General features: G+C 50.6%; 5 protein-coding genes across 5 annotated transcripts; 2 read left to right on the forward strand and 3 right to left on the reverse strand.

Annotated features, from left to right (window-relative positions):
* Positions 1-1058: 1058 nt before the first annotated feature.
* On the forward strand, positions 1059-5421 carry VTN00DRAFT_7994 (uncharacterized protein; the record flags this gene model as incomplete). Its single annotated transcript, XM_069434798.1, has 2 exons — positions 1059-3689; positions 3742-5421. The coding sequence occupies 2 exons, from the start codon at positions 1059-1061 to the stop codon at positions 5419-5421; spliced, it is 4311 nt and encodes a 1436-aa protein (XP_069286260.1).
* Positions 5422-7750: 2329 nt separating this feature from the next.
* VTN00DRAFT_7995 (uncharacterized protein) lies at positions 7751-9651 on the reverse strand (the record flags this gene model as incomplete). Its single annotated transcript, XM_069434799.1, has 3 exons — positions 7751-8403; positions 8464-8954; positions 9038-9651. The coding sequence occupies 3 exons, from the start codon at positions 9649-9651 to the stop codon at positions 7751-7753; spliced, it is 1758 nt and encodes a 585-aa protein (XP_069286261.1).
* Positions 9652-10699: 1048 nt separating this feature from the next.
* On the reverse strand, positions 10700-12625 carry VTN00DRAFT_7996 (uncharacterized protein; the record flags this gene model as incomplete). Its single annotated transcript, XM_069434800.1, has 1 exon — positions 10700-12625. One exon carries the CDS (start codon positions 12623-12625, stop codon positions 10700-10702), a length of 1926 nt encoding a protein of 641 aa, XP_069286262.1.
* A 2348-nt stretch (positions 12626-14973) lies between these two features.
* On the reverse strand, positions 14974-16549 carry VTN00DRAFT_7997 (uncharacterized protein; the record flags this gene model as incomplete). Its single annotated transcript, XM_069434801.1, has 4 exons — positions 14974-15111; positions 15180-16261; positions 16324-16426; positions 16490-16549. 4 exons carry the CDS (start codon positions 16547-16549, stop codon positions 14974-14976), a joined length of 1383 nt encoding a protein of 460 aa, XP_069286263.1.
* A 2880-nt stretch (positions 16550-19429) lies between these two features.
* VTN00DRAFT_7998 (uncharacterized protein) lies at positions 19430-22199 on the forward strand (the record flags this gene model as incomplete). Its single annotated transcript, XM_069434802.1, has 2 exons — positions 19430-21919; positions 22017-22199. The coding sequence occupies 2 exons, from the start codon at positions 19430-19432 to the stop codon at positions 22197-22199; spliced, it is 2673 nt and encodes an 890-aa protein (XP_069286264.1).
* Between the last annotated feature and the right edge of the window lie 255 nt (positions 22200-22454).

The following is a 22454-nucleotide window of genomic DNA, read 5'->3' on the forward strand; positions in this document are numbered from 1 at the left end:
TGATGGCGTGAAGGTAGTATAAATAAGCCCTCTAGTCCTGTAAATTAATAATGGCTGTGGAAATATTGGATCTACACTAACTACTACTACACTAGAACCATTATGTTGAAATTACAGTGGTCTGTTCAGCCAGCCATCCCGCAAGCCAAAAAACATAATGTAGTACCGAGCTCACATTCCAGTTACTGATGAAAAGGTAATAGATGCTGTAGATCTACACAACTGTAGTGCAGATCTACATAGGGCGGACTCCAGAATTTTTAGAGTCAGAATGGTAGGTAAGTTAATGCATTAGGTAAACAGTGAACTGCCGATCACTCTTACTTCCCAGTTTTATCTTCATGGGTATCAATTCCATACAGTACTAAAAACATATGCCTCCGGTTGTCAATTATTACGCAGCCTGGTAGCTGCTTTGGGAATAGGATACTTGGCCATATCATCGACCAGCGTAAAAGGGAATCGTAAGATGAGCAAATTACTATACGGACATCTCAATCCTCTTGAAATGGTATACTTGTAGAATCAAGTGCTGATCATTGCCACGTTGTACTTCCAATTAGGCATTATTTAGACGATACCATGCCCCCTTACTTTTATCATACACCGTTTAGTATCAGCTACTGCAGGTGCTGGCTAAGCAGGACAAATTGTTCTGGTAGAGTGTGTATTCCCAAATCCACTGTAACAGCCTGAACCACCATTTATCTTGGTGCACATTCGATGGCATAGCAGATTCGGCAAAGAAACATGCTGAATCAAGCAGTTCTCTGCTTTATTCTCAATATCACAGCATTGGTGGTGGTGATTCTTCTTAGCCTTCCTGGTATACAAAGTATCGCCAAGCGGGTCTTCGGGCGCAATGGAGGATACACTCGATATGATAACTATTTCTACGTGGACAGGGATGGGGAAGCTACCAAAGAGTCGATGGAAGCATCTACGGATAAGACCCAGCATTTGTTCATCGTGACCACAACCGTCTGTGGTGGCGCTGCTGCTCTCCTACGAGCAGTGATTTCCTTGTCCACTGTCGACGAGGGGTTTGTTCTCGAACCATGGCTGCAGCTTCTGATATGGGTGAGAAGTTAAACAGTCCTAGAAGCTTCCGAGCGCTGCTGACAGGAGATGTTGCAAAGGTCTTTTTGCTGATCCAATATACCGCCCTGGTCACAGAGCCGTTATGCACTGTTCGTTTTTTGCTAGGATTGAAGGGAAGCTTGAGCTACGGTATTGCACTCATCGCAATGTTCTTCGAGACCTGGGTGAAGCACGGATTGGGACGCGTGGATGAAGCGCAGATGCTTCTCGTGGGTGTCAACACTGGCCTGGCCGTTCTGGCCATCATTCCCAGTCTTTCACTTCCGCGACGGCCGGATGTGTTTCGCAACGGGACGCTGGTTGATGGAGAACTTTCGACCTCCTTCATGGGTCGCCTTTCCTTCGGATGGGTGACCCCCTTGGTTGCATTTGCTGCACGGAAAAAGGATATCGGTCTCGAGGATCTGCCCGAGTTGGACCACAAGACGCGTGCGAAGAGCCTGCAAGACGCGTTTACCAAGGCAGAGGGCAAGGCAACCTCACATAACTCTACGAAACCACCGCTGTGGAAGATATTGTTAATTTCGAATGACAAGCAATTGGTATATCAACTGATTTTGTCCATGCCTCTGGCATTCCTGGCTTTTGCACCACATCTCGCCCTTCTTGAGATCCTCCGTTTGCTCGAAGAGCGCTCGCGAGGGCAGTCAGATCCCGCACAACTCTGGTTTTGGGTGATCGGACTCGGCATCGCGGTTGGTGTCTCGTCGTGTCTAGAAAATTGGCTGTTGTGGATTGCATTCAATAAGATCTCTATTCGGGTCGTCGAGCAGCTCTCCGCGGTGGTCTTTAGCAAGGCAATGAGACTAAATGGGCCCAGCAACCATGAGTCTGAACGTGAACACGATGATGAGAGTAAACCACTGAATGAGATGCAAGACGGCTCCTCGGTGAATACCCAAAACATGATCCACCTGGTTGCAGTAGATGCGCAGCGCATCGCCATGTCTGCTACCTACTTCTACTACAACTTTCTGTCGCCCATGAAGCTGGCGGTTGCTTCCGTACTGCTGGGACGACTGCTGGGCTGGCAAAGCCTTCTCGCAGGCATGTCTTGTTTGATTCTCCTGATGCCGCTGAATTACATTTGCATGGTCAAATATTCCAGGACAGAGGACAATTTGATGGCATCCCGTGACGGCAAGATGACCGTCTTGACGGAAGCTCTTCAGGGGATCAGGCAGATCAAGTTTTCTGCGCTGGAGAGCAAGTGGGAAGCAAAGATCAACCAACTTCGGGACAGAGAGCTGCACGCTCAGAAAACTGCCTTCAACTGGCGGGTGGTAAACTTGTCTCTGTATCTCCTGGGTCCAGTGCTAGTTTCCGTTGTGTCACTCGCTGTCTACGTTTTAGTCCATGGGAACCTCACACCATCCGTGGCATTCACGGCGATATCAGTGCTGGGATACATTGATTTTATATTGTCGATGGTCCCCGATTTGCTGTCAGAAATGCTGGACGCGCTGGTCAGCATGAGACGGGTTGAGAAATTCTTAGGGACTCCTGACTGGGCTTGCAAGATCATGTCATCAGACCGCATCCAGTTTGAGAATGCCACTGTCGCCTGGCCGGGAAGTGTCAACAGTTGCGGAGCATCTTCTGCCCATACGTGGACTCTGCGGAACTTGAGTGTCACCTTTCCACCGCATGGTTTGAGTGTGGTGTCTGGTCGAACGGGGACGGGAAAAAGCCTGCTGCTGGCTGCCATTCTGGGAGAATGTGAGATCCTTTCTGGAACAGCCAAAGGCCCCTTACCCCCATTCCACGAGCAAATCTACACGGCTTGCAGTACGCGCAGAGAATGGATCATTGACACTGCAATGGCGTATGTGGCCCAAACACCATGGATTGAAGCAGCGACCATCCGAGATAATGTCCTCTTTGGACTGCCGCTGGATGCTGAGAGATACCACAAGGTACTTTTTGCATGCGCCCTGACCAGAGATCTACAGGATCTAGAAGACAACGATCTCACAGAAATTGGTCCCAATGGCGTCAATTTGAGCGGTGGTCAAAAGTCACGGATTTCCCTTGCTCGGGCGTTGTACTCTAGAGCTGGGATCCTGATCTTGGATGATATCTTTGGCGCAGTCGACGTTCATACCGCACAGCATTTGTTTCTTCATGCTCTGACCGGTGAACTGGCCAAGGGTCGAACAAGAATCCTTGCGACGCATCACGTCGGACTCTGCTTGTCAAAGTTGGATTATCTGGTGCACTTGGATAATGGCATGCTGTATTACGCCGGAAATGTGGCAGATATGCAGCACGATGGCATTCTCGACGTCCTTCTGGCCCGCGAAGGTGGAGGCAGAAAAATGCAACCCCTTCATCAAGAACATACTCTAGGATATCAGAACCCGTCAAGTCCTGCGACAAAGCGCGAAAACGATCCACAGAATCCGACTCCAGAGAACCCGAGCAACGCTATCAGAAACCCCAGAAAGTTTGTTGAGGAGGAAGCGCGCGAGAGAGGCGCAGTCAAACTGACGCTGTGCCAGAGATATATCCAAAGCAGCGGGGGGTGGCCTCTCTGGGCCCTTTTGGGCGGATGCTACATCACGTATAGCGGCCTGCTGCTTGGACAGGTGAGTTTTCTCTTCGTTGGACGATTATCCGATGCTTATTTGTGACCGACAGTATTGGTGGGTCAACGTCTGGAGTAGACAAAACAACCAGAAATCTTCCACGGAACATTCCGATATGGGGTACTATCTCAGTGTCTATATCGGGCTCTCTGCAATTGCGTGGATTATCGGATCCTTGCGCTGTTATGTCACTCTCACAATATCTATCCAGGCTTCACGGCGGCTTTTCCATCGATTGCTTCATGTCGTCCTGCGAGCGCCACTCCGATGGCTGGACACCGTGCCTTTGGGTCGTCTCCTCAATCGCTTCGCGACGGATTTTAATATGCTCGACTCGCGGCTGGGATACGATTTGGCGGAACTGCTGAATTCAGTGATGGACTGTCTGGTAGTGATACTGGCCGGTATGCTGGTCAGCCCGATATTGATTCTTTCGTCAGCATTTCTGGTTTCTGGTTGCGTTTTCTACGCGCGCAAATATCTGTCCGCTGCGCGAGAGGTAAAACGCCTGGAATGTATTGCCAGAAGCCCCATATATGAGCTCTTCGACTCGTCCTGTACGGGTCTCTGGACCATTCGAGCTTTCGGCAAGACAGAGAGATACATTCACCAGATCCAAGCAAAGATTGACCACCATGCCCAGGCCTACTGGCATCTCTACCTGTTGAACCGATGGCTTACCTTCCGAATAAATATCATCGGGGCCATCTTTTCTACTGCGACTGCTATCGTTCTGGTTTCCCAGGAGAACGTGACCGGATCAATGGCCGGATTCGCCATTGCTTTCACAAACCAGCTCTCCTTTGCACTGGTCTTGGGGATCCGGATGTATGCCAATCTCGAAATGGAGATGAATGGTGTGGAACGCGTGTTGGAATACTCTGATATCGACACGGAAGACTATGACGGTGTCGACGCTCCTGCGGCTTGGCCAATGGAGGGCCGACTGGATGTCTCGAATCTAACCGTCAGTTACGCGCCGGATCTCCCGCCAGTCCTCCAGGGCCTCAGCTTCCATGCGGAGCCAAATCAGCGTATTGGAATTCTGGGTCGCACCGGTGCGGGAAAGTCCTCGCTTGCTTTAGTCCTCTTTCGATTCTTGGAAGCCCGCGAAGGACAGATTCTCGTGGATGGAGTCGACATTTCGACAGTCAAACTGGACCATCTTCGCAGTCGACTCGCTATCATCCCGCAGAATCCCGTATTATTCACAGGGACGGTTCGATCTAATCTCGATCCCTTTGATGAGCATACTGATAGCGAGTTGCTTCTAGCCCTGGAGCATGTCCGATGGACGTCCAATGATACTATCGATGCAAGTGCCGTCGCTGATGAGAAGCCGGGTTCTCCCCTTGATACTCCCATTGCTCAGAGAGGCTCGAACCTATCCCAAGGACAGCGGCAATTGCTCTGTCTTGCCCGAGCGATGATCTCCAGTCCCAAAATCCTGGTGCTCGATGAAGCCACATCGGCCGTTGATAAAGGCACCGATGAGCTCATCCAGCGGTCGATCCGGTCTGACTTTGGCCAATGTACAACTACGCTGTTGGTTATTGCTCATCGGATCAATACCATTGCTGATTTTGACCGGGTTCTGGTGCTGGATGCCGGGCGAGCTGTTGAATTTGGATCTCCTCAGGATTTGATGGGCAATGAAAATGGATATTTCAGGCGTATGGTGGAAGAAGATGTAGAGAGTGAGCATCTTAAAAAGGTTATATATAGGCACTAGGAGAGGAGCTTATAGATAATGACAACTTTGTGCAGCATAGATAGAAGCCCTGATTTTAAAATTGTCTCAAATAAGGTTGGGGCGTTCCTGGATAGCATACTTAGCATGACTGTGAAATTACCTCCTAATTTAGCCATCCATACTATAATAAAAGGCTAATATATGTCCTGGATCTACAATTCTACTAACTGTAGTGCAGGTCTATATAGAGCAGACTCTAGTGGCTGAGTTAATGTATAGGCTGGCCACCAGGAAGGGAAGCCTATGTTGATTAGGTTAGGTAGGTACCTACCTATATAATCGGGAGGAATTTCCCACACAGGTACCCTAGAATCCTATGAGAAGAGAAGAGACCTTCGCTGGAGTCTTAAAATCCCATACAACTTCAGCCTATGAGCAGCTGATAATCTTTTAAGAGAAATCAGGAACATGTCGATGTTTAGATAAGTATGGTATTCGAGGTGCTAAGAAGTTATGCCGGTTTTTGCATACGCTAGATGGGGGATATTCTAACTTCCCCTCTGTCCGTTGAGACGCTCAACAACCAAGCCCAACTGGGAACAGACTGCTGAGCATTGGAATCGGTCCAGCAGCTAAGCCTAGCATGGAAGGAGATGTTGCCAATGTGAACGCGTTGCAATATTGTTCAGCTCATGATTAAATCATGAGTTTAATCATTGAAGAAGCTCGTCGACTGCCCTCTAGGGTCTTGCTACCTCCTTCATGTATGCAGGTCTTCTGTACTAATGACATCTTGTTAGATACCACACACTATCAGCCACTTGTGTCAGTGTTCTCTCTTTGCTATTCGTAAAATATCATGTGTGCGCCCGAGCTGAGGGAACTCGTTGATGATTGGATTGTATACATTTTGATGCTATCCTCGGCCTGCTCTGGAGCCTTCTACGTCGTCATCGTCGTCGTCTATTTTGCAGATCTTGCCCCAAGCAAAACCCAAATGCTCCTATTTGGCGTCTGCCGACAGAACTCGTCTTACACATTGCTAAGATACTCCCGCCCGCTTCTGCTGCTGCATTTGTCCTTACCAGCAGATCAATGCTGAATACAGTCGGGCGGCGCTTTTTGACTCTGAAGAGAAAAAAAAAGATCGACTGGAGCTCTTGACTCTTCTTCAGCCGGACATGCCGAAGCATGTGCTTTGCCATCACTGCCGCATATTTCATTGCAGATATTCCTCCCATCTACAATGTCATCGAAAAGTCGCCCTCTTAGCGACCGATGATACATGTTCCTTGCCATTTTCATGGGCACAGCAGATTATGAATCGTCATTGTTATGGACAGAAGCATAGAGTATCAGCGAAGAGAACTCATTCCGATCACCTTGACGAACATTCCAGGTTTTCAAGACGACGAACTCGTGAATTTAGAATCACCGTCGATGATCTGATTATTATCAAGCAGAATATTGTGGTATGCTCCAATCACAATGACAAGCTGATCAAAGACAGAGAAGCCTTTCGGTATCCTTATTCCATTTGCCCTCACCTGTGGTGGGACGACGTGTTCAGCGCAAGGCGTTTGTCAAATAAAAGGGGGATCTTTCTGAAGTGTCCCGTCTGCCAGACAGAAATCAGGTACAGACTCGAGCGAGTTAATGATCGACAAGACTCCTTTCATCTCGCGACTTGGCACTTGCTCGGTCCTTGTCGTCATCCTTCCGAGTCTCAGTGGTGTACGGTCACTGAAGAGCCTGGCCAGCGACATAACCCGCTATATATTACAAGAAGTGGGGCTGCACCGATACGGTTATGCCTCAAGAATAGCTCTTCATTGCCATCTCCATTTTAGCGGCTACATCTGGGGGAGGTAACGCGGTGGTGGAGTGAAGGCAGGGTAGGATATTCAAGTCGGATGTGAAGCTGCGCAAAGTTATACTCGCGACTCCCCACCCATCAAAGGTTGGAAGAAAATGGGACGGGAGGAACCCCGAGACGTCTGACGGATTACCGACAACTACTGCGGTCCAGATTTTCAATCCGTTGCAAACTACCCAAGGACGCTCTGCATCATTCTCTGACCCTCGCCAAATATAAAACAGACCACCACAATACCTGCATGGCTACTCACAATCGTTATAAGCTAGTTAAACAAAAAGGCGAAGTGACATCCTTAGACCGCCGCTTGAAATGCACCAAGAGAAGTTCAGAACAGGATCAGACCACATCAAGGATCATACAATAATTGCACGCTAGATATATATATACATATCGCAGTCCAAAGACACTATTCTCATATAACCATGACGCATTATTACGACGGAAACAATTTCCATAGATCCCTCCCAGACTCATGCAGAATCGCTCATGTCACGCAAGACTAAGTCCCGCATACCGATTCCCCAATCCGCAGAACGACTTCAAGAGCGTCGACGAAGCCGAAGACTCCTCTTCCGCCTTCTCATCGCCCTTACCCTTCCCCAACGTCTCCTCCAACGCCCACGCCACCCGTTCAGCTCCTAACCTGGCACCCTCCAGGTTCGCAGCCCCAGGACCCAGCCGCAGCGCGGCAAGTTTCCCTGTCACGAAGAGCGGGACGTCCTGCTTCCACATGAGGTCGTCCGTGATACAGGGCAGACCCTGCTTGACCTCGATGGGATACTCACAGTTGATGGTCCTCAGGAGCGGTATCTCACTGACGTTCGAGTTGACCCCCGTGGCGAAGTAGAGGTAGTCGATACGGGGAGGGAGGTCTGGGATTGGGGGGTCGGTGGTAATCCGCCAGGTTTTGGAGGACGGGTCGAATTCCTTGGAGGCGATGACAGTGTGGGTGTGGATGGAGAGGCGTTTGCAGGTGACGTGCTGCTTCAGGATCTTGTGGAAGCGGGGGGTGATGCTGCCGCCGTTGCGGGCTGTCTTGATCATCTCGAGGCGTTCATCGTCGTCGTCGGCGGACCAGAAGACGGCTTTTTCGTAGTTGCGGAATTTGCCCATCCAGGTGAGGTCGACGTCGAAGGGTTTGACTGTTTCAATAGTTAGCATTCTTTTTTCTTTTTAATGGATATTTTCTGCTTAGCACTTACCTTTAAGACCACTCCGCAACAAATACCAAACCCTTGTGACGCCCTTCCTGATAGCCATATCGGCAAGCTGCGCGGACGTGAGTCCTCCCCCAACAACCACAACATTCGTCTCACGATGCTCCTTGATCTTGCTCTTCACATTGGGACTCGGGAAAGATCTGATATCCATGCTATGACAAGCTCCCATTTGCTCCTCGCTCGAGAGCTGCCAGGGCATGATCTTCGCGCCTCCAGGACCGATGGCGAGCACCACAGCGCGGCTGTAGAATTTCCTCCCATCCTTCGTGATCACGGTGAAGAACTTCTCCGTCGTCGAGAGCTCCCGGACGATGTCGTACTTGATGTCGTCTACTTCCTGTTGCAGGATCTGGCCGGGCACGTCCAGTCCGTACCGCGACACGATCGAGGCGCAGTAATCGGCGAAGAGTTTCGTCGAGGGCGTGAAGTAGTCTTTTCGGTCGCGCTCGTCGACTTCGACTTCGGAGGTAGTACTGTTGTTCCCGTTTCACCTATGTATCAGTACCCTACTATACTTGATGGTTCAAATAACCAAAAGGACGACCCGAAAACTAACCGTGACTTTATCCTCTTCTTCTTCTTCTTATGCTTACTCAACTCCTGCCCAACACAGCCCGTGATCTCCCAAAGCTCCTTCTCCCGCCCCATCTCCTGCGTATACGCCAGCAACCCATCCCGATCCCCCGGGTCGACGTGGAAGAACATCGGACTCCGGAGATGCTCGATCTCCAGCATCCGGAACAGGCGATTCCACTTCTCCATCCACCTATTCCCGGAACTGTCGAGGACGAGCATCGAATATCGTGAAGAAGAAGAACAAGATGACGACCATGATGATGATGATGCATCTGAACCATTTGTGCTGCTGTCACTCCTACTACTACTCGTACTTCTGTCCCGTCTTCCGCTCCCGATGCCCGTATATTTATCCGCCTTCACGCCCTTCATTTTCCGATTATGCGCCTGGACGAGGGACATGCGGCCGCTGTGTCTCTTGATCCAGTGGTACCGCTGGTGTTCCTCGTCCGTAAAGATGGCCGAGGGCGTCTCCTCCTGGAGTCGTGCGGCGACGGCCAATCCGCATGGGCCGGCGCCGATGATGATGACGTCGAGGATTTCTGGAGGCATGTTATTATTGTTCGTATTATTCTGGTCTGTTGTCGTCGTCATGTCTAAAAAGAATTTTGTCCAGATGTAAAGGGGTTTGTATTCAAAAGAAAAAAATCGTCATAAAAAGCTCCAAGAGCGCAGCGCTTCATCGGGAGAGGTGGCCCTTCAAAGCATTTATAGTGGAATTCCCTCGATTTAACAATAGGCGCCATCATCCCCCAGGTACTTACTTGCAAGTCTGACACATACTTCGTATGTTCCGAAGGTCCTTTCTCCATCTGGGCAACGTCTCACAAGGTCCGTGTTCGGGGTCCGCTACTAATCAATGAGAATACGCCAGGCACAGCTAGACAGTCCGCCTCTTGAGGACCTTGGTAGAAGTTATTAACGAACGATGTTCTGTGCGGGCGGAGATAAGATATCATGGGATTTCCCGATCTGAGAAAATAAACGTCCCGGTTTCAGGGGACCTTGGGGACGGGGGCGCGACGCCATAGCCGCGTTTGTGGATACTTCATCTGCCAATATGTAATTTTGAGCAAACAGAGCGGTCTGAATGACTGAATGGCCTTGCTGGCTACCGCAGCTGAAAGCGCAATTGAGTGATGGCTTTTGTTAGAAATAGAAACATGCACGGCATTTCGTAACTGACCAGCAGCTAACATGCAATGAGACACTCAAACAAAACATCCAGAGTTTGCACCAGTTTGTCTAATCCCCAAGAACTTTGCTTCGAAGAAATTCAACAACAAAAGTAATTGATTGAATAGAAAAAGACAGATAGGAAGTCAACGTGATCACGTTCCTTTTCGCCACCAGAATGCATGCAGAATAAGTATTTAGACATGGAGAATATCATCATAGTGGAAGCTTTTGAACAAAGCAGTAAACCAACGCGCCATAAAACAGAGATAACACCGAGAATTGCAAATATGCAACTCTGACAACAACGATCAACGCCAACAAAAGAACCGTCAACTACCGTCAAGTACCAAAGAAAAGCCCCGAAACAGTATCGCCAAATGCAAAAGGTAGAAAGTGTTGGAAACGCGGTAGATCCTTGAAAGATACTCAACCGTTCACTTGATCTGTCCCGAGGAGATATATCCTATTTATGCCATTTCTTCACCTTGACTTCACCAACCATCGCCTTGGACCGAGGCGCGCCTCCGCCCTCCCTTCTGTGCCAGGCGTCTTGGGGCCACACCCAACCGCGGACTCTCTTTGCGTCCCTACGCTCTCCGATCTGCGGTTCTGGAATCCATTTGTCCTTTCCTTCTGGTAAGACACGCTGGCGCGTGAGAGCACCTGGTCCTCCGACATTCAGATGACCAGACGGCTGGGATGGAAGAGGCACGGACTTTGAGAGCATGAGAAGGAAATAGAGTGCCAGACTAGCGGTCATTGGGACATTCAGGCCTTCCGCAGCGGGATCAGAATCGGAGAGTGCCGGTGATACGCTGCGGGACGAGTCACTGGAGACACCGGGAGAGTCAGAGCGCGAGTTTATATTTATTTCTGCACCGTCGAACGTGGCTGACGACGTTTTGGTCGCAATCGGAGTTGCGAGCTCCAGGAATCCGAAGTAAGGCACGTCGTCGCCTTTATCACACCCAGCACGAACACAAAGGAGCTCGATCTCAGTCATGATAAAGCCATAACGACACGAGTGCTCACGCATGCAATGCTGCAGGTGAGCCAGACCATTGAGATACTCGACCTTCCGGTGAGGTGCCTCGTTGCGCATGCCAGTGTTCCAACGATCGAAGCTCTTGACGATCCCAACAACTCTACCACGGGGAAAGCCAGAACTCGTACGCTCCGTGTCAGACGCATAGTTTGCAAGAAAATGAGCCCCACCGATATTCCTGCTTCCGGCCGTAGGTGCTTCAGGACAGGGATACAGCGAAAGATGATCAGCGCCTTGAGAGACTGCCAGCGCGGCGTTGATACGCGGAGCATAAATGTCGCGAATAAGGTTGATCAGTGCGGTCTCCGAGTCAGGTGAAAGACGAGAGGAAGGGACAGCGACAGGGGGAGTCAGATGCATGGGGATCTCGGTCTTGAGAAGTTGAGTGAGGCCGGCAATTGAGTTCACGGTCTCCAGAGAGAAAGTCGACCAGCTGCGCAGATTGCGTATATCCCACCAGAAATAGCTGTGCATTCCACGGGTAGGAACGACGCTCACATTAGGAACTAGATTAATGGCCTGTGTAGGAGCCGTAAGATAAGAAAGCAGAGTAGTCGAAGGGGAATCGTCAGCTGCGAGAGCAATGTTGGTGACAGGAGATATCTGTCTGCTGGAAGCCCGAATACAGCTATACTGCGGGGAGGGACACATGGTATACGCAGGTTGTGGGGGCTGGGGTTGATTAGGTTGGGACAGACCGATATTCACAGACTGAAGGTAAGGTGAATATGCCAAAGCCGTTGGCATAACTGACATTGTAGGGGGGCTCTGCGACTGCGAGATATATTTCGGGAGCTGTCTATAGGTTGGATAGCCATACCGGTTCAAGGTAGCCTGGTCAATGCTTGAACCGGAACCAGAACGGGAATGTCCACCGGATGTCTTGCGCCTGTGAGACGGCGTCAAGGTAACCGGGGATGAGATAGCAGAATTATTGCAGGAGCCGAATATCGACGCGTTTGAAATGGGGGAGACAAGAGCGGTGTAGTCCGCAGAATCAATGACACTCCTCTGGATAGGATAACGACTCGAAGGATATGGTACGAACCCAGGAGGGTTCCGCGTGTTAGACAAAACACGGCGATAATGTCGCTGAGGTCCGCCAGCGGACACAGGCTCAACCACAACATCCTGTGGTCTGATTTTGGGCAGCAGAGCAGGGCCATGTTGTTGGCGTGCAGGAGAACGGCTCGAGGTAGTGGAGGTAATCACTGATTCCGGAGAGGAATCATTGGAATAGGCAGAGGAACCAGAAGTGCTGCGGCTATGCCCACTGCCGATAAACTGTCGAAAATCCAGAGTAGGAGGCGTGGTAAGTCTATAGCGAGAATATTCCAAGGACATGACGCCGCTGGGGGCCTCGTCAGCACGTAAATGGCCAAAAATAAATCCATAGCACGGAAGGGGATGAAGCCAAAAACTCACGAGAAAAAGAAAAAACTTGGGTATAGCAAGGAAATAGAAAGCTTTCACTTCTACAAAGCTTTCCCTAAGAAAGACCAGCTTCCCGCAGTGTATGTCGACAGGATCTTCAGGGTATAGAAGCGAAACAAAAGAGATTCGTTATAGGCCAATGAAAATCATGCTATGTTCAAAGTATCATTGGTAGATGAGAGAGGTGAAAAACAGAACTTTGGAGGAATGAAAAGACAAGACATGGACGAAGGAAAATGGACATCCAAACGGAAAACGCTTGGATATTAAATGCTCCCAGACCGAGAGAGCGCACATAGCCAAGGACGAGAAGAAACCCATAGACAGAAGAAAAACAGGCTTAACATGAAACACGAAGAGAGCTCCATCATGACGCCAATCGGCCAGTTTTCCAGCGTGGATGTACCACGACTGGCACAGCAAGACCCATACACAAACCGTTGGCCCCACGATGGCCCAGGACGAAGTGACACGACAGTAATCTGGGGAGCTGGGATGAGCAGCGAGAAAGTGTTTCATGCCAACAGTCGCGCGTCAACGTGCTAAATTTTGCATCTTCTGATCTCCTCTCTTTCTCTTTTTGTGACCCATCCTCCCTTTTGGGTTGGTCCGCATAGTACTATATTCGGAAGCAGGCTGTTTTGTGTTATTTTGAGCAGTGAGGACTTTTAAATTGGCGGCGTCACACTTCGGAGGATCCTCTCGGCGGCAAATTGAGAAATTCAAGCGTCAGATGAGTAGATTCCTGAGGTGCGTGGCCCGTGGGTGGAGGGTTGATCTCGCGAAGCGCCAGGGCAGCGGGCTGGTTCATGAGTGGACCAAGTGGAAATGCGACGGCCTACTGCGGTCGAGCAAATAGAGACCTCTTCAAAATAACAGCGGTTGCGATAGGTTCAGGCGGATACTATTTTGATAGTACCCAATCTGGGGTGACGTTGAGGCTCGCGGGAGAACCTGGATGGTCAGAGTACGCGCCGGACGTGGAGGTCGGCGTTACGCTCGCTCAGTGGACCAGTTGAGAAGCACGGGCGCGCACGAAAGACTCCAACCCTGGTACTGATCGAGAGAATCTGAAACGATAGAAACCTGAAGAGGATAAAAAAGAGAAGTCATTTCTGGACGTCATTGGAGGTGCACAAAGAGAGATGGACAGCACTACAACGCGTGACTCGACGGGAAGGGTTGAGGTGTTCGGGACTTTTCGAAGAAGCTCCCAGTTCGATCCAAGACGGCAGTTTGGACGCAAAGACCACGCTGCATGCTTGTCTCTCCACACGCCAGACCACAGGGCTAAGCGTTCTCCCCGGGTATATATACTCTCTGCAGATATCCCATTGGATTGTCAGTTGTTTCATGTTTCCAGCCCTACTCCCCATGAGTCATACATACATAGCTACACCAGCCTCAGTACAACTTCAAAAGAGACTTGAAGAACATCCCACCTTCTTCTATTTGTTTACTTGAATCTCTCCCCCTGTCTAGGCGTCACTACTCCGTACTTTCATCACAAGACGCGTCGGTGGATGCCGGGATTCCGAGCGCGTCCTGCTGGTTTACCTTCCTTCCATCTTATCCTGCAACCTTTCGTAAGAGTGCAGCAGCCCATGAGCCGCCTCGCAGTTTGACCGTCCTCCTGAAGCCCTCCTATCCTGATCGATATATCTCGTTCCAGATATTTCTACAGCGTCCTGACCACCCTTCTGGATTGGAGGTAGATACCCGAAGCTCGCCCTCTAACCAATCATCAGTGGACTGGCGAGAGATCGAGCGATAATAAAGTTGACGAGAATGTGATATGTCTCGGCCGCCCAGTGGAGTGTCAAACGATACAGCAAATGTCAGTAAGATCTGGCCGATGCAGGCTCGACATATGCATACACCATTATCAAGAAGCGGGGTCCACCTCAGAGCAGCGTTGTCATTGTGGCATGCAGTTCAGTCATTTCTGAATTAATTCTATGCAGGCAACAAGTCAGGACTTCGGAGAGAAAGGCGATTTTTATTCACCGACACTAAATTATATATCAAGTGTCCACAAATATTATATTACTAAATTATCCCACCTTGAAGTCTGCATCAGTCCCATTGAGTGGGTTCTATTACCGCGCAGCCCGCTGCAACCAGTCCTCGGATGTCCAACCCCGCTCTATCGCATGGAGACCGAAAGAAGAAATGCGCGAGGTGCAAAATATTGCTAAAAGAGAAATGGTCATGTCCAAATAAACTGCAACACATCCCATCGTATGCTGGCTGTCCCTTTATGCCTTGATCTCATACTTCCGGCGGAACATGTCGTCAACCTCCGTCAGATAGTATGTGCCCGGCGCAATAGTGTCGACGCTGCCGGACGGCTTGAAGTTCTTCTTCAGATGAGCGTGTTCACGAAGGAGACACATCTAATGAGATAGGCTAGTCAGCTTATCCAGATTTCTTATGGAGGGTGTCCGGGGAATGTCGATCTTACCTCATCGTACACCTGTGGTGGCACGGTCCTTCTGGCGTTGAGCCTGTTGTGAAGGTCCAGGTTCTTGGCCATCGTAGACACATCACCGACGATCTTCACGCTGTACATGGAACTAGCAAGACCACTTCCGTAGCTGAAAATGGCCACCCGCTTCGGCTGGCTCGGGTCGAATTTGACGTTGCTCAGAAGGCTGACCAAGCCACCGTAGACACTGGCAGTGTACATGTTACCGCACATGGTCGGAACCTCGACAGAGGGCTGCACGCGCTCGTTGAAGCGCTTCTTGGCCAGAGCCATAAAAGTCTTCTCAACGTTCTTGTCGGAGAGGGACTTCTCGTAGTCCAAGTCGCGCAGCTCAGCTGGGACATCCGCAAAAGCGGGATGAGACGGGTTGGCAAGGTAGTCATTGTAAAGCATACGAGCATACGACTTGGAGACCAGCTTGCAGGTCGGCGAGTGGAAAAGGACATGGTCAAATCGGTCCAGGGGAGTCTTGGTCTCGTCAGTGCTCTCAGCACCGTTCGAACCGTTCTGAGCCTTTTTCAAGGTCTGCTCGCGAGCATTGTAGGCCTTGTAGCAGGCATCGACAGCCTGAGTATAGCACTTGATCGAGAAGTGGCCGTCGACAACAGGGTACTCGCTGGTCAAATCGGGCTTGTAGAAGTCGTAGGCGTGGGAGATGTAGGTTCCACGAAGACCAGGCTCAAAGACGATTGGAGCATCCGGTCCGATGAGCATAGCGACACAGCCTGCACCACCGGTTGGGCGGGCTGCACCCTTGGCGTAGAGGGCGATGTCTCCGCAGACAACAATGGCGTCCCTGCCATCCCAGGCAGACGATTCGAGCCAGTTGATGCTGTTGAAGACAGCATTGGTACCACCGTAGCAGGCATTGACGGTGTCAACACCCTCAATGTTGGTGTTCCCCGAAGGCTCGAACAGCTGCATCAGGACCGACTTGACGGACTTGGACTTGTCCAGAATGGTCTCCGTACCGACCTCAAGTCGCCCAATGGACTTGGGGTCAATGTTGTATTTGCGCAGGAGGGAGGAAAGGGTCGTGAGGGCCATAGAGTAGATATCTAGGTAAAAAAACAAGTTAGATAGATCCCGTGTAAAACTAAGAGATTCAAAGGGGACATACCCTCCCGGTCATCGCAGAAGCTCATCTTGGTCTGGCCCAGACCAATGGTGTACTTGCCCTCGCTAACGCCATCGAACTTCTCCAGCTCCTTCTGGTCGACGCACTACATGCCGTCAGTATCGACTGCCGTCCATTCTGCGGTGGCGAGAGAATCATAAGGGCTTACCTGGCTGGGAAAGTAGATTTCAATGGCCTTGATGCCGATGTTCTGAGGACGGGACGACATGGTTGCGGCGGAAATGAAGCAGAGTTCTTGACACGTTCAAAGTCAGTTGTCTATAGTAGAGGGCAAGCACGCAAAGGAGGAAAGGAAAACGCGTGCAGCTACGGAAGCTCGAGATAGGCGGCGAAAAGGGGAATCTGGAGTTGAGGCGACGCTACAGCGGTTGGGACGGGTTTTAAACTGGCAGACGAGAAAGACCGGAGTGCCTGAGGGGCTAGTTGGTCAGTGTCCCCAACGAAGCGGAGAGCGAGTGACCACGCTTGGGGGAGCGGACCTTTGATTATTCCTGTGGACGGTGGGAGCTGGTCTAGGCGGCGACGTATCTCAGGAAGACAAGTGTCCAAGAAAGTGTGAACAGAACGGGATCACCGAGGCAAGAACGCAAGCATGGTCTCGAGGATACATATCAACCTCTGTGCTGGCTCGATCCTTTTTTGGCTACGGCGAACACGGTGTATCTCGAAGCCGCCTTAGTGTTGTTCCCCCTGGGCAGCCGGAGCTTCTCTGGCGAATGGCGGCTCCTCCATCCGCGGCGGGTAGCCACAGCGCCCATCTTGGCCGGCGTCTAGTGCCTGGGCCAGCTCCCTCAACCGCACATGGGCCGCCGGCGACACGAAGCCTTTTTCGTGCCTCGACGCCCCAGGCAACGGGATTTCTCTGCTGCACATTCGCTGCGGCGGCCCGCCGGCGGGGCGATAATCTACGATGCAGCATGCTCTCGGTCGTGCTGGAGCTCAGCTCCTGCAGTAAGATATTATTACGAGTCACCCTGGTGCAGGCTCGCGCAGCCATTTATCGTGGAGAATTTTCTTTTCGGCGCCACTGAGCTAGCTGCTTGCTACGTCTTAGCAGCCTTAGCCCCTGCAGCGCTGACCAGGGGCTCACGTGCTTAACTGCACGCCGTACTTTGTAGTACGGAGAGCAGCGCCATGTGGAGCATCTCGAAGCAACTCTCAAGCCTCAACAGCCACCTGCAAGCCATGCCACCTTCCTAGGGCAATCAAAGCTTCACCATGATGATCCCAGCATTATGGAGAGTACAGCAATTGAGCATGCAAAAGAAATGGAATGATTTAGCCTGTGATAATTTAGCCTGTAATCCTTTTTTTTTTCCCGAGGGACAGGGTCAGGGAAGAGAGCAGATATGGAAGCTCACGTTCTATGCACCATCCAGCCATTCCTCCCCATGTTCTACTCTCGGTTATTTTATTTATCTATGAGATTACAAAGCCTCAGGCCCGTCTAGAGTTGTATTGTCAAGATATTATCCTCTGTTTTATTGCTAATTGCGAGCCCTGGCGGAGTCATTATTGTCTTCTCTATTGGGCAAGTGATTGCGAAGCAGCTGCCCCAACAACATCCCCTAAAACCCTTAGCAATTCTGCTGCCTGAGACATACAGGATATAGAGGCTTTGATCCTTGGGATCTCTATATCTCACTGGACAGCTGAGATGTTGATTGACCGATTACCTGTATCAATGACAACCCGTCGAGATGGTAGCCGCTCCTTGAGATTTGCACTCCGGTGGACTTCGATTCCATACTAGTTTTTCTTTGCGTTTGGCAGGCAACCAGATTAATCCCTTCTGCAAGATTTTCCAAAAGAGTGGGCATTATCGCATCTCTTTGGTATAAACGAGAATTACCTCGTCGCATGTCCATGTATGGCGTCCCTTAGAAACGAGCCTTTGCTGCTCTCGATCTGATATCAAGGATATTTCTTTCAATCATGAAGATTAGTTATCTAATCTATCTAGATACACCCCAAATGAGTAAGTTTTATCCAGTTCTCCCGGTCCTTGGTCAGCGTCCTCCCATATCTGTCGAGGTTGGAATTCGAAGCTCCTACATATAATACATAGCAAATCTAACACATTCAAACGATACAGATAATCTCTAGTTCTTCGTTCATACCTATCGCTCATGATCCCCCATGACAAATGCGTATGAAGAGCGTCGACTAGTAAGATCGGGTCAGATGTGCCTATTCTAAGCCTCTCTCATCAAGACTTCCAGCGAGCTATTCCCTGAATTTGATATTTGCGTAGTTTAATAGTTCAGGCCATGATCCAGTGCGGATAGAACTGCAACCATGCATTGGACCGTCATGTCGAGGTCTAACTTATGATATTTGTCGTCCAAGCGTCAGAAAATCAAATGGCAATATGGATTGAACGTTGTCCATAGTCTCAAACGCTATCCAGAAGATGAAATTGTTTTGGCTCGATCGCTGCATTATTCTTATCACTGCTGAAGCTGCTGCCATGAACCGACTACTTCCAAAGGGAACAAAAAGGTCAAGTCCCTTGAGAAGCCTTCATGATAACATCTCCATCGGGGAGAGAGTCAAAAGGTTTGCTTTCTCCAAGGAGATGCTATCTTAGCTGTTTGGATGATACAGAGACGCACGTAAGTCAGACAGTCTCCAGCGGCGTGTCTTGTTAGGTCTCCCGCCAGGGTATGCGATGGCGAATTTACTACAGCCTTGACGCAGCATCTTGAGATGGAGATTATCTCCGCATCACGATGAAGTAGTATTCATGGAAACCGTGCACACAGGAAAGCATGGAGCAGCCCCAAGAGGGAATAGTAGTGAGGAGGGGCCAAGACTGCAGGACTCGAGACGTGGACCCGACTGCGCCACGCAGTTCTGACAGCCAACGATAGTCCGGGGCAAGGCCAAGGTCCGTCAGGGAGAACCTCAAACCCACGTCCGTCGCGAACAACTCTCTCGGGGTATCAGCGCATTTCGATTCGAGGAGCAATGAACATGCTTCTGCCGGCCGTCCCTTTGTTGTCCAGAACATGACCCCGCATACCTCGGACTCTCCGACGTCTGTCAATCCTCAGGAGCTCACCGGAGCTCTGCACGGCCTGCCGCAATGGGCGACAAGTATAATTACGAATCTCTCCCCATCCCGACCTACGAAGAAGCTACAGCCTCCCAACCAACCTCCTCGCAATCGCGCCAGGGTCCCCAGGAAATAAGCGACGACGCAGAGAGACAGGGCCTCCTCCGAAATAATGGCGACTCCAGTGGTGGCGGCGATGGCGGCGGCTCCCGATCTCGTTTCGCAGGGTATCACCCTCCAACCGTGGAATCTGCGCGGTCTAGCATGGACTATCTTGGCTCGGATCAGGATGGGGAGTCCGCACGGGGATCGTTGGAGGAGCTGCAGAGGGAGTTGGAGCAGATGGATGTGGAAGATGCCGCTCCGCAGTCGTCATCTAGAATGTCGCGGTCCCAGTTAGGACAGCGATTCTCGAAACGATTCAACCACATTACCCGCACCCTCTCGTCAATACACCTGCCACTACGGAAATACCTACCGAGATTCAGGTTCAATTTCGATTTTAATCTCATACGAAGTCAATTGCGCGGGGAGAACCAAGGGTGCTTAATCCTCTTGCGTATCGTTGGGCTCTTGATCGTTGTCTCCATCGTCTACCTGGTGGTTGTGTCGGATGTCTTTTCTATGGGAAACAGGATGAATGTGGGACAGTCCTACACCCCGTCGTCTGTGGAAAACTTTATTCAGGGGCATATCAACGAGACGAGTATCGCAGAGAAGTTCGAGAGAATAACAAAGTTCCCGCATATGGCTGGTACGGAGGGAAGCTATGTGTTGGGACAATGGATTGAACAGGAATTCGCAAAGGCCGGCCTGGAGGATATTGAAATGGAAGAATTCCAGGTATATCTGAATTACCCGAGAAAAGACGGGAGAAGGGTTGCCATTGTCGAACCGCCCGAGTTGGCTTGGGAAGCCATCCTTGAGGAGAACGGAGAGCAGACTCCGGTCTTTCATGGTCATTCAAAGTCCGGTAATGTCACTGGACCGCTCATCTACGCCAACTATGGCTCCCGAGAAGACTTTAAACTTCTTGAAAAACGGGGCGTTTCACTGAAGGGCTCAATAGTTCTCGTTCGATACTACGGCACCCAAACCGACAGAGCTCTGAAAATCAAAGCCGCCGAGCTGGCAGGGGCGGCTGGATGCATCATCTACTCCGATCCCGCTCAAGATGGGTTTGTACGCGGTCCACCCTTTCCCGATGGACGTTATATGCCTGAAGACGGAGTTCAACGAGGTGGTGTGAGCTTGATGTCATGGGTGGCAGGCGATGTTCTTACACCAGGCTTTGCGTCGACTCCGGAGGAGAAGAAGAGGCTGTCTCCTGAAGAAAGTCGCGGACTTAACCAGATCCCCAGTATCCCTATCGCCTGGCGCGATGCTCGGCGACTCTTGCAGGCCCTTAAGGGACATGGTTCCAAGGTTCCGCATGAATGGGTCGGTAGAGTTCCGGACGTTGGAGAATGGTGGTCTGGCGATCAATCCTCGCCCAAAGTCAACCTCATGAATTTGCAAGATGAGGTGGAGAGACAGCCAATTTATAACGTTCTTGGCAGAATAACTGGCTTGGAGCAGCCTGACAAGAAGATAATCGTTGGAAACCATCGGGATGCATGGTGCCTTGGGGGCGCTGATCCTGGCGGTGCCACTGCGGTCTTCCTCGAGCTAGTCCAGGTCTTCGGGGAACTTCGCAGTCTCGGGTGGCGTCCCCTCCGAACAATTGAATTCGCGAGTTGGGATGGTGAAGAATACAACCTCATTGGCTCCACGGAGCATGTAGAAAATGAACTGGAGGCGCTTAGAAGAGATGCTTACGCCTACGTTAACGTCGACGTTGCCGTAAGCGGGACCGAATTCCGTGCATCAGCATCCCCGCTCTATGAACGTGTTCTCCTCCAGATCCTCGGGCGCACAGCCGATCCAGTTGCCAATCAGACGTTAAGGGAAGTCTGGGAATCGAAAAAGAAGAGGGTCGAAGGACTAGGTGCGGGAAGTGACTACGTCGCCTTCCAGGACATAGCTGGAACTTCTAGCATTGATATAGGCTTCACTGGAGAACCCTACCCCTATCATAGTTGCTACGACAACTTTGAATGGATGGCGAGATTTGGGGACCCGGGCTTCCTGTACCATAGAACTCTTGGCGAAGTATGGGCTCTCCTTATCCTCGCGCTTGCCGATAGTCCCATTCTGCCATTTGACATGGAAGCTTATGCTGCATACGTTTCCACCTACGTTTCTGACTTGGAGATCTATGCCAAATCCAAGAATGCACCGATGAATCCTCCTCCTCCGGAAAAGCCTGGACCTTACGTGAACCTGAAGCCACTGTACGATGCCGCGACAGCTTTTCGCGAAAATGCCGCTCAGTTCCATGAATGGGACCAGCTCTGGCAGGACACAGTGTACGGGTCTGGAGGGTTTGAAAGCAATGTCATGGCGATCAAGCGTATGAGTCACAACAGCCGCATGGCCAACTTTGAGACGCATATTCTGGACCTGGAAGAGGGTGGTGGTGTAAGTGTTTTTCCTTCCGTACCTTTTCTATCCAAGCCATGCTTGTATAAATCGTTTAAAGCCCAGTTAAATACACGTTCCTAACAATGCAAACCAGATCCCCAACCGCACCCAGTTCAAACACATCATCTTCGGTCCTCAAGCTTGGTCAGGCTATGACGAGGCATTCTTCCCCGCAATCCGGGATGCCATCGACTCGGGCGACTGGACGGAAACACAGAAGTGGATCGACCGAGTCTCTAGCATTCTCTCCAAGGCGAGTAGGAAGCTGAATGTTTAATCAGTTAAAGCACTCCGCCATGTCCCCATATCTCCCTGTTCATCACGGCCACCTTACCCGTCTTTTTCTCCCTCCCACAGTCTCGCCTCGACTCGTTTCATCTTCCTATCTCCCGCCGCCGACACACACCTACCAACCGCCATCCTTTGACCCTTTTTTTCCCTTCTTAACCCCGCTTTATCATCAAGGTAATCTTAGCTATGTCCTTGCTATGCATTCATCATCGTCATCAATGATCTGTGACAGTTGGTGAGA

This window comes from Thermoascus crustaceus, assembly GCF_041956765.1.
Source record: "Thermoascus crustaceus strain CBS 181.67 unplaced genomic scaffold VTN00scaffold_5, whole genome shotgun sequence".
Classification (NCBI taxonomy): domain Eukaryota; kingdom Fungi; phylum Ascomycota; class Eurotiomycetes; order Eurotiales; family Thermoascaceae; genus Thermoascus; species Thermoascus crustaceus.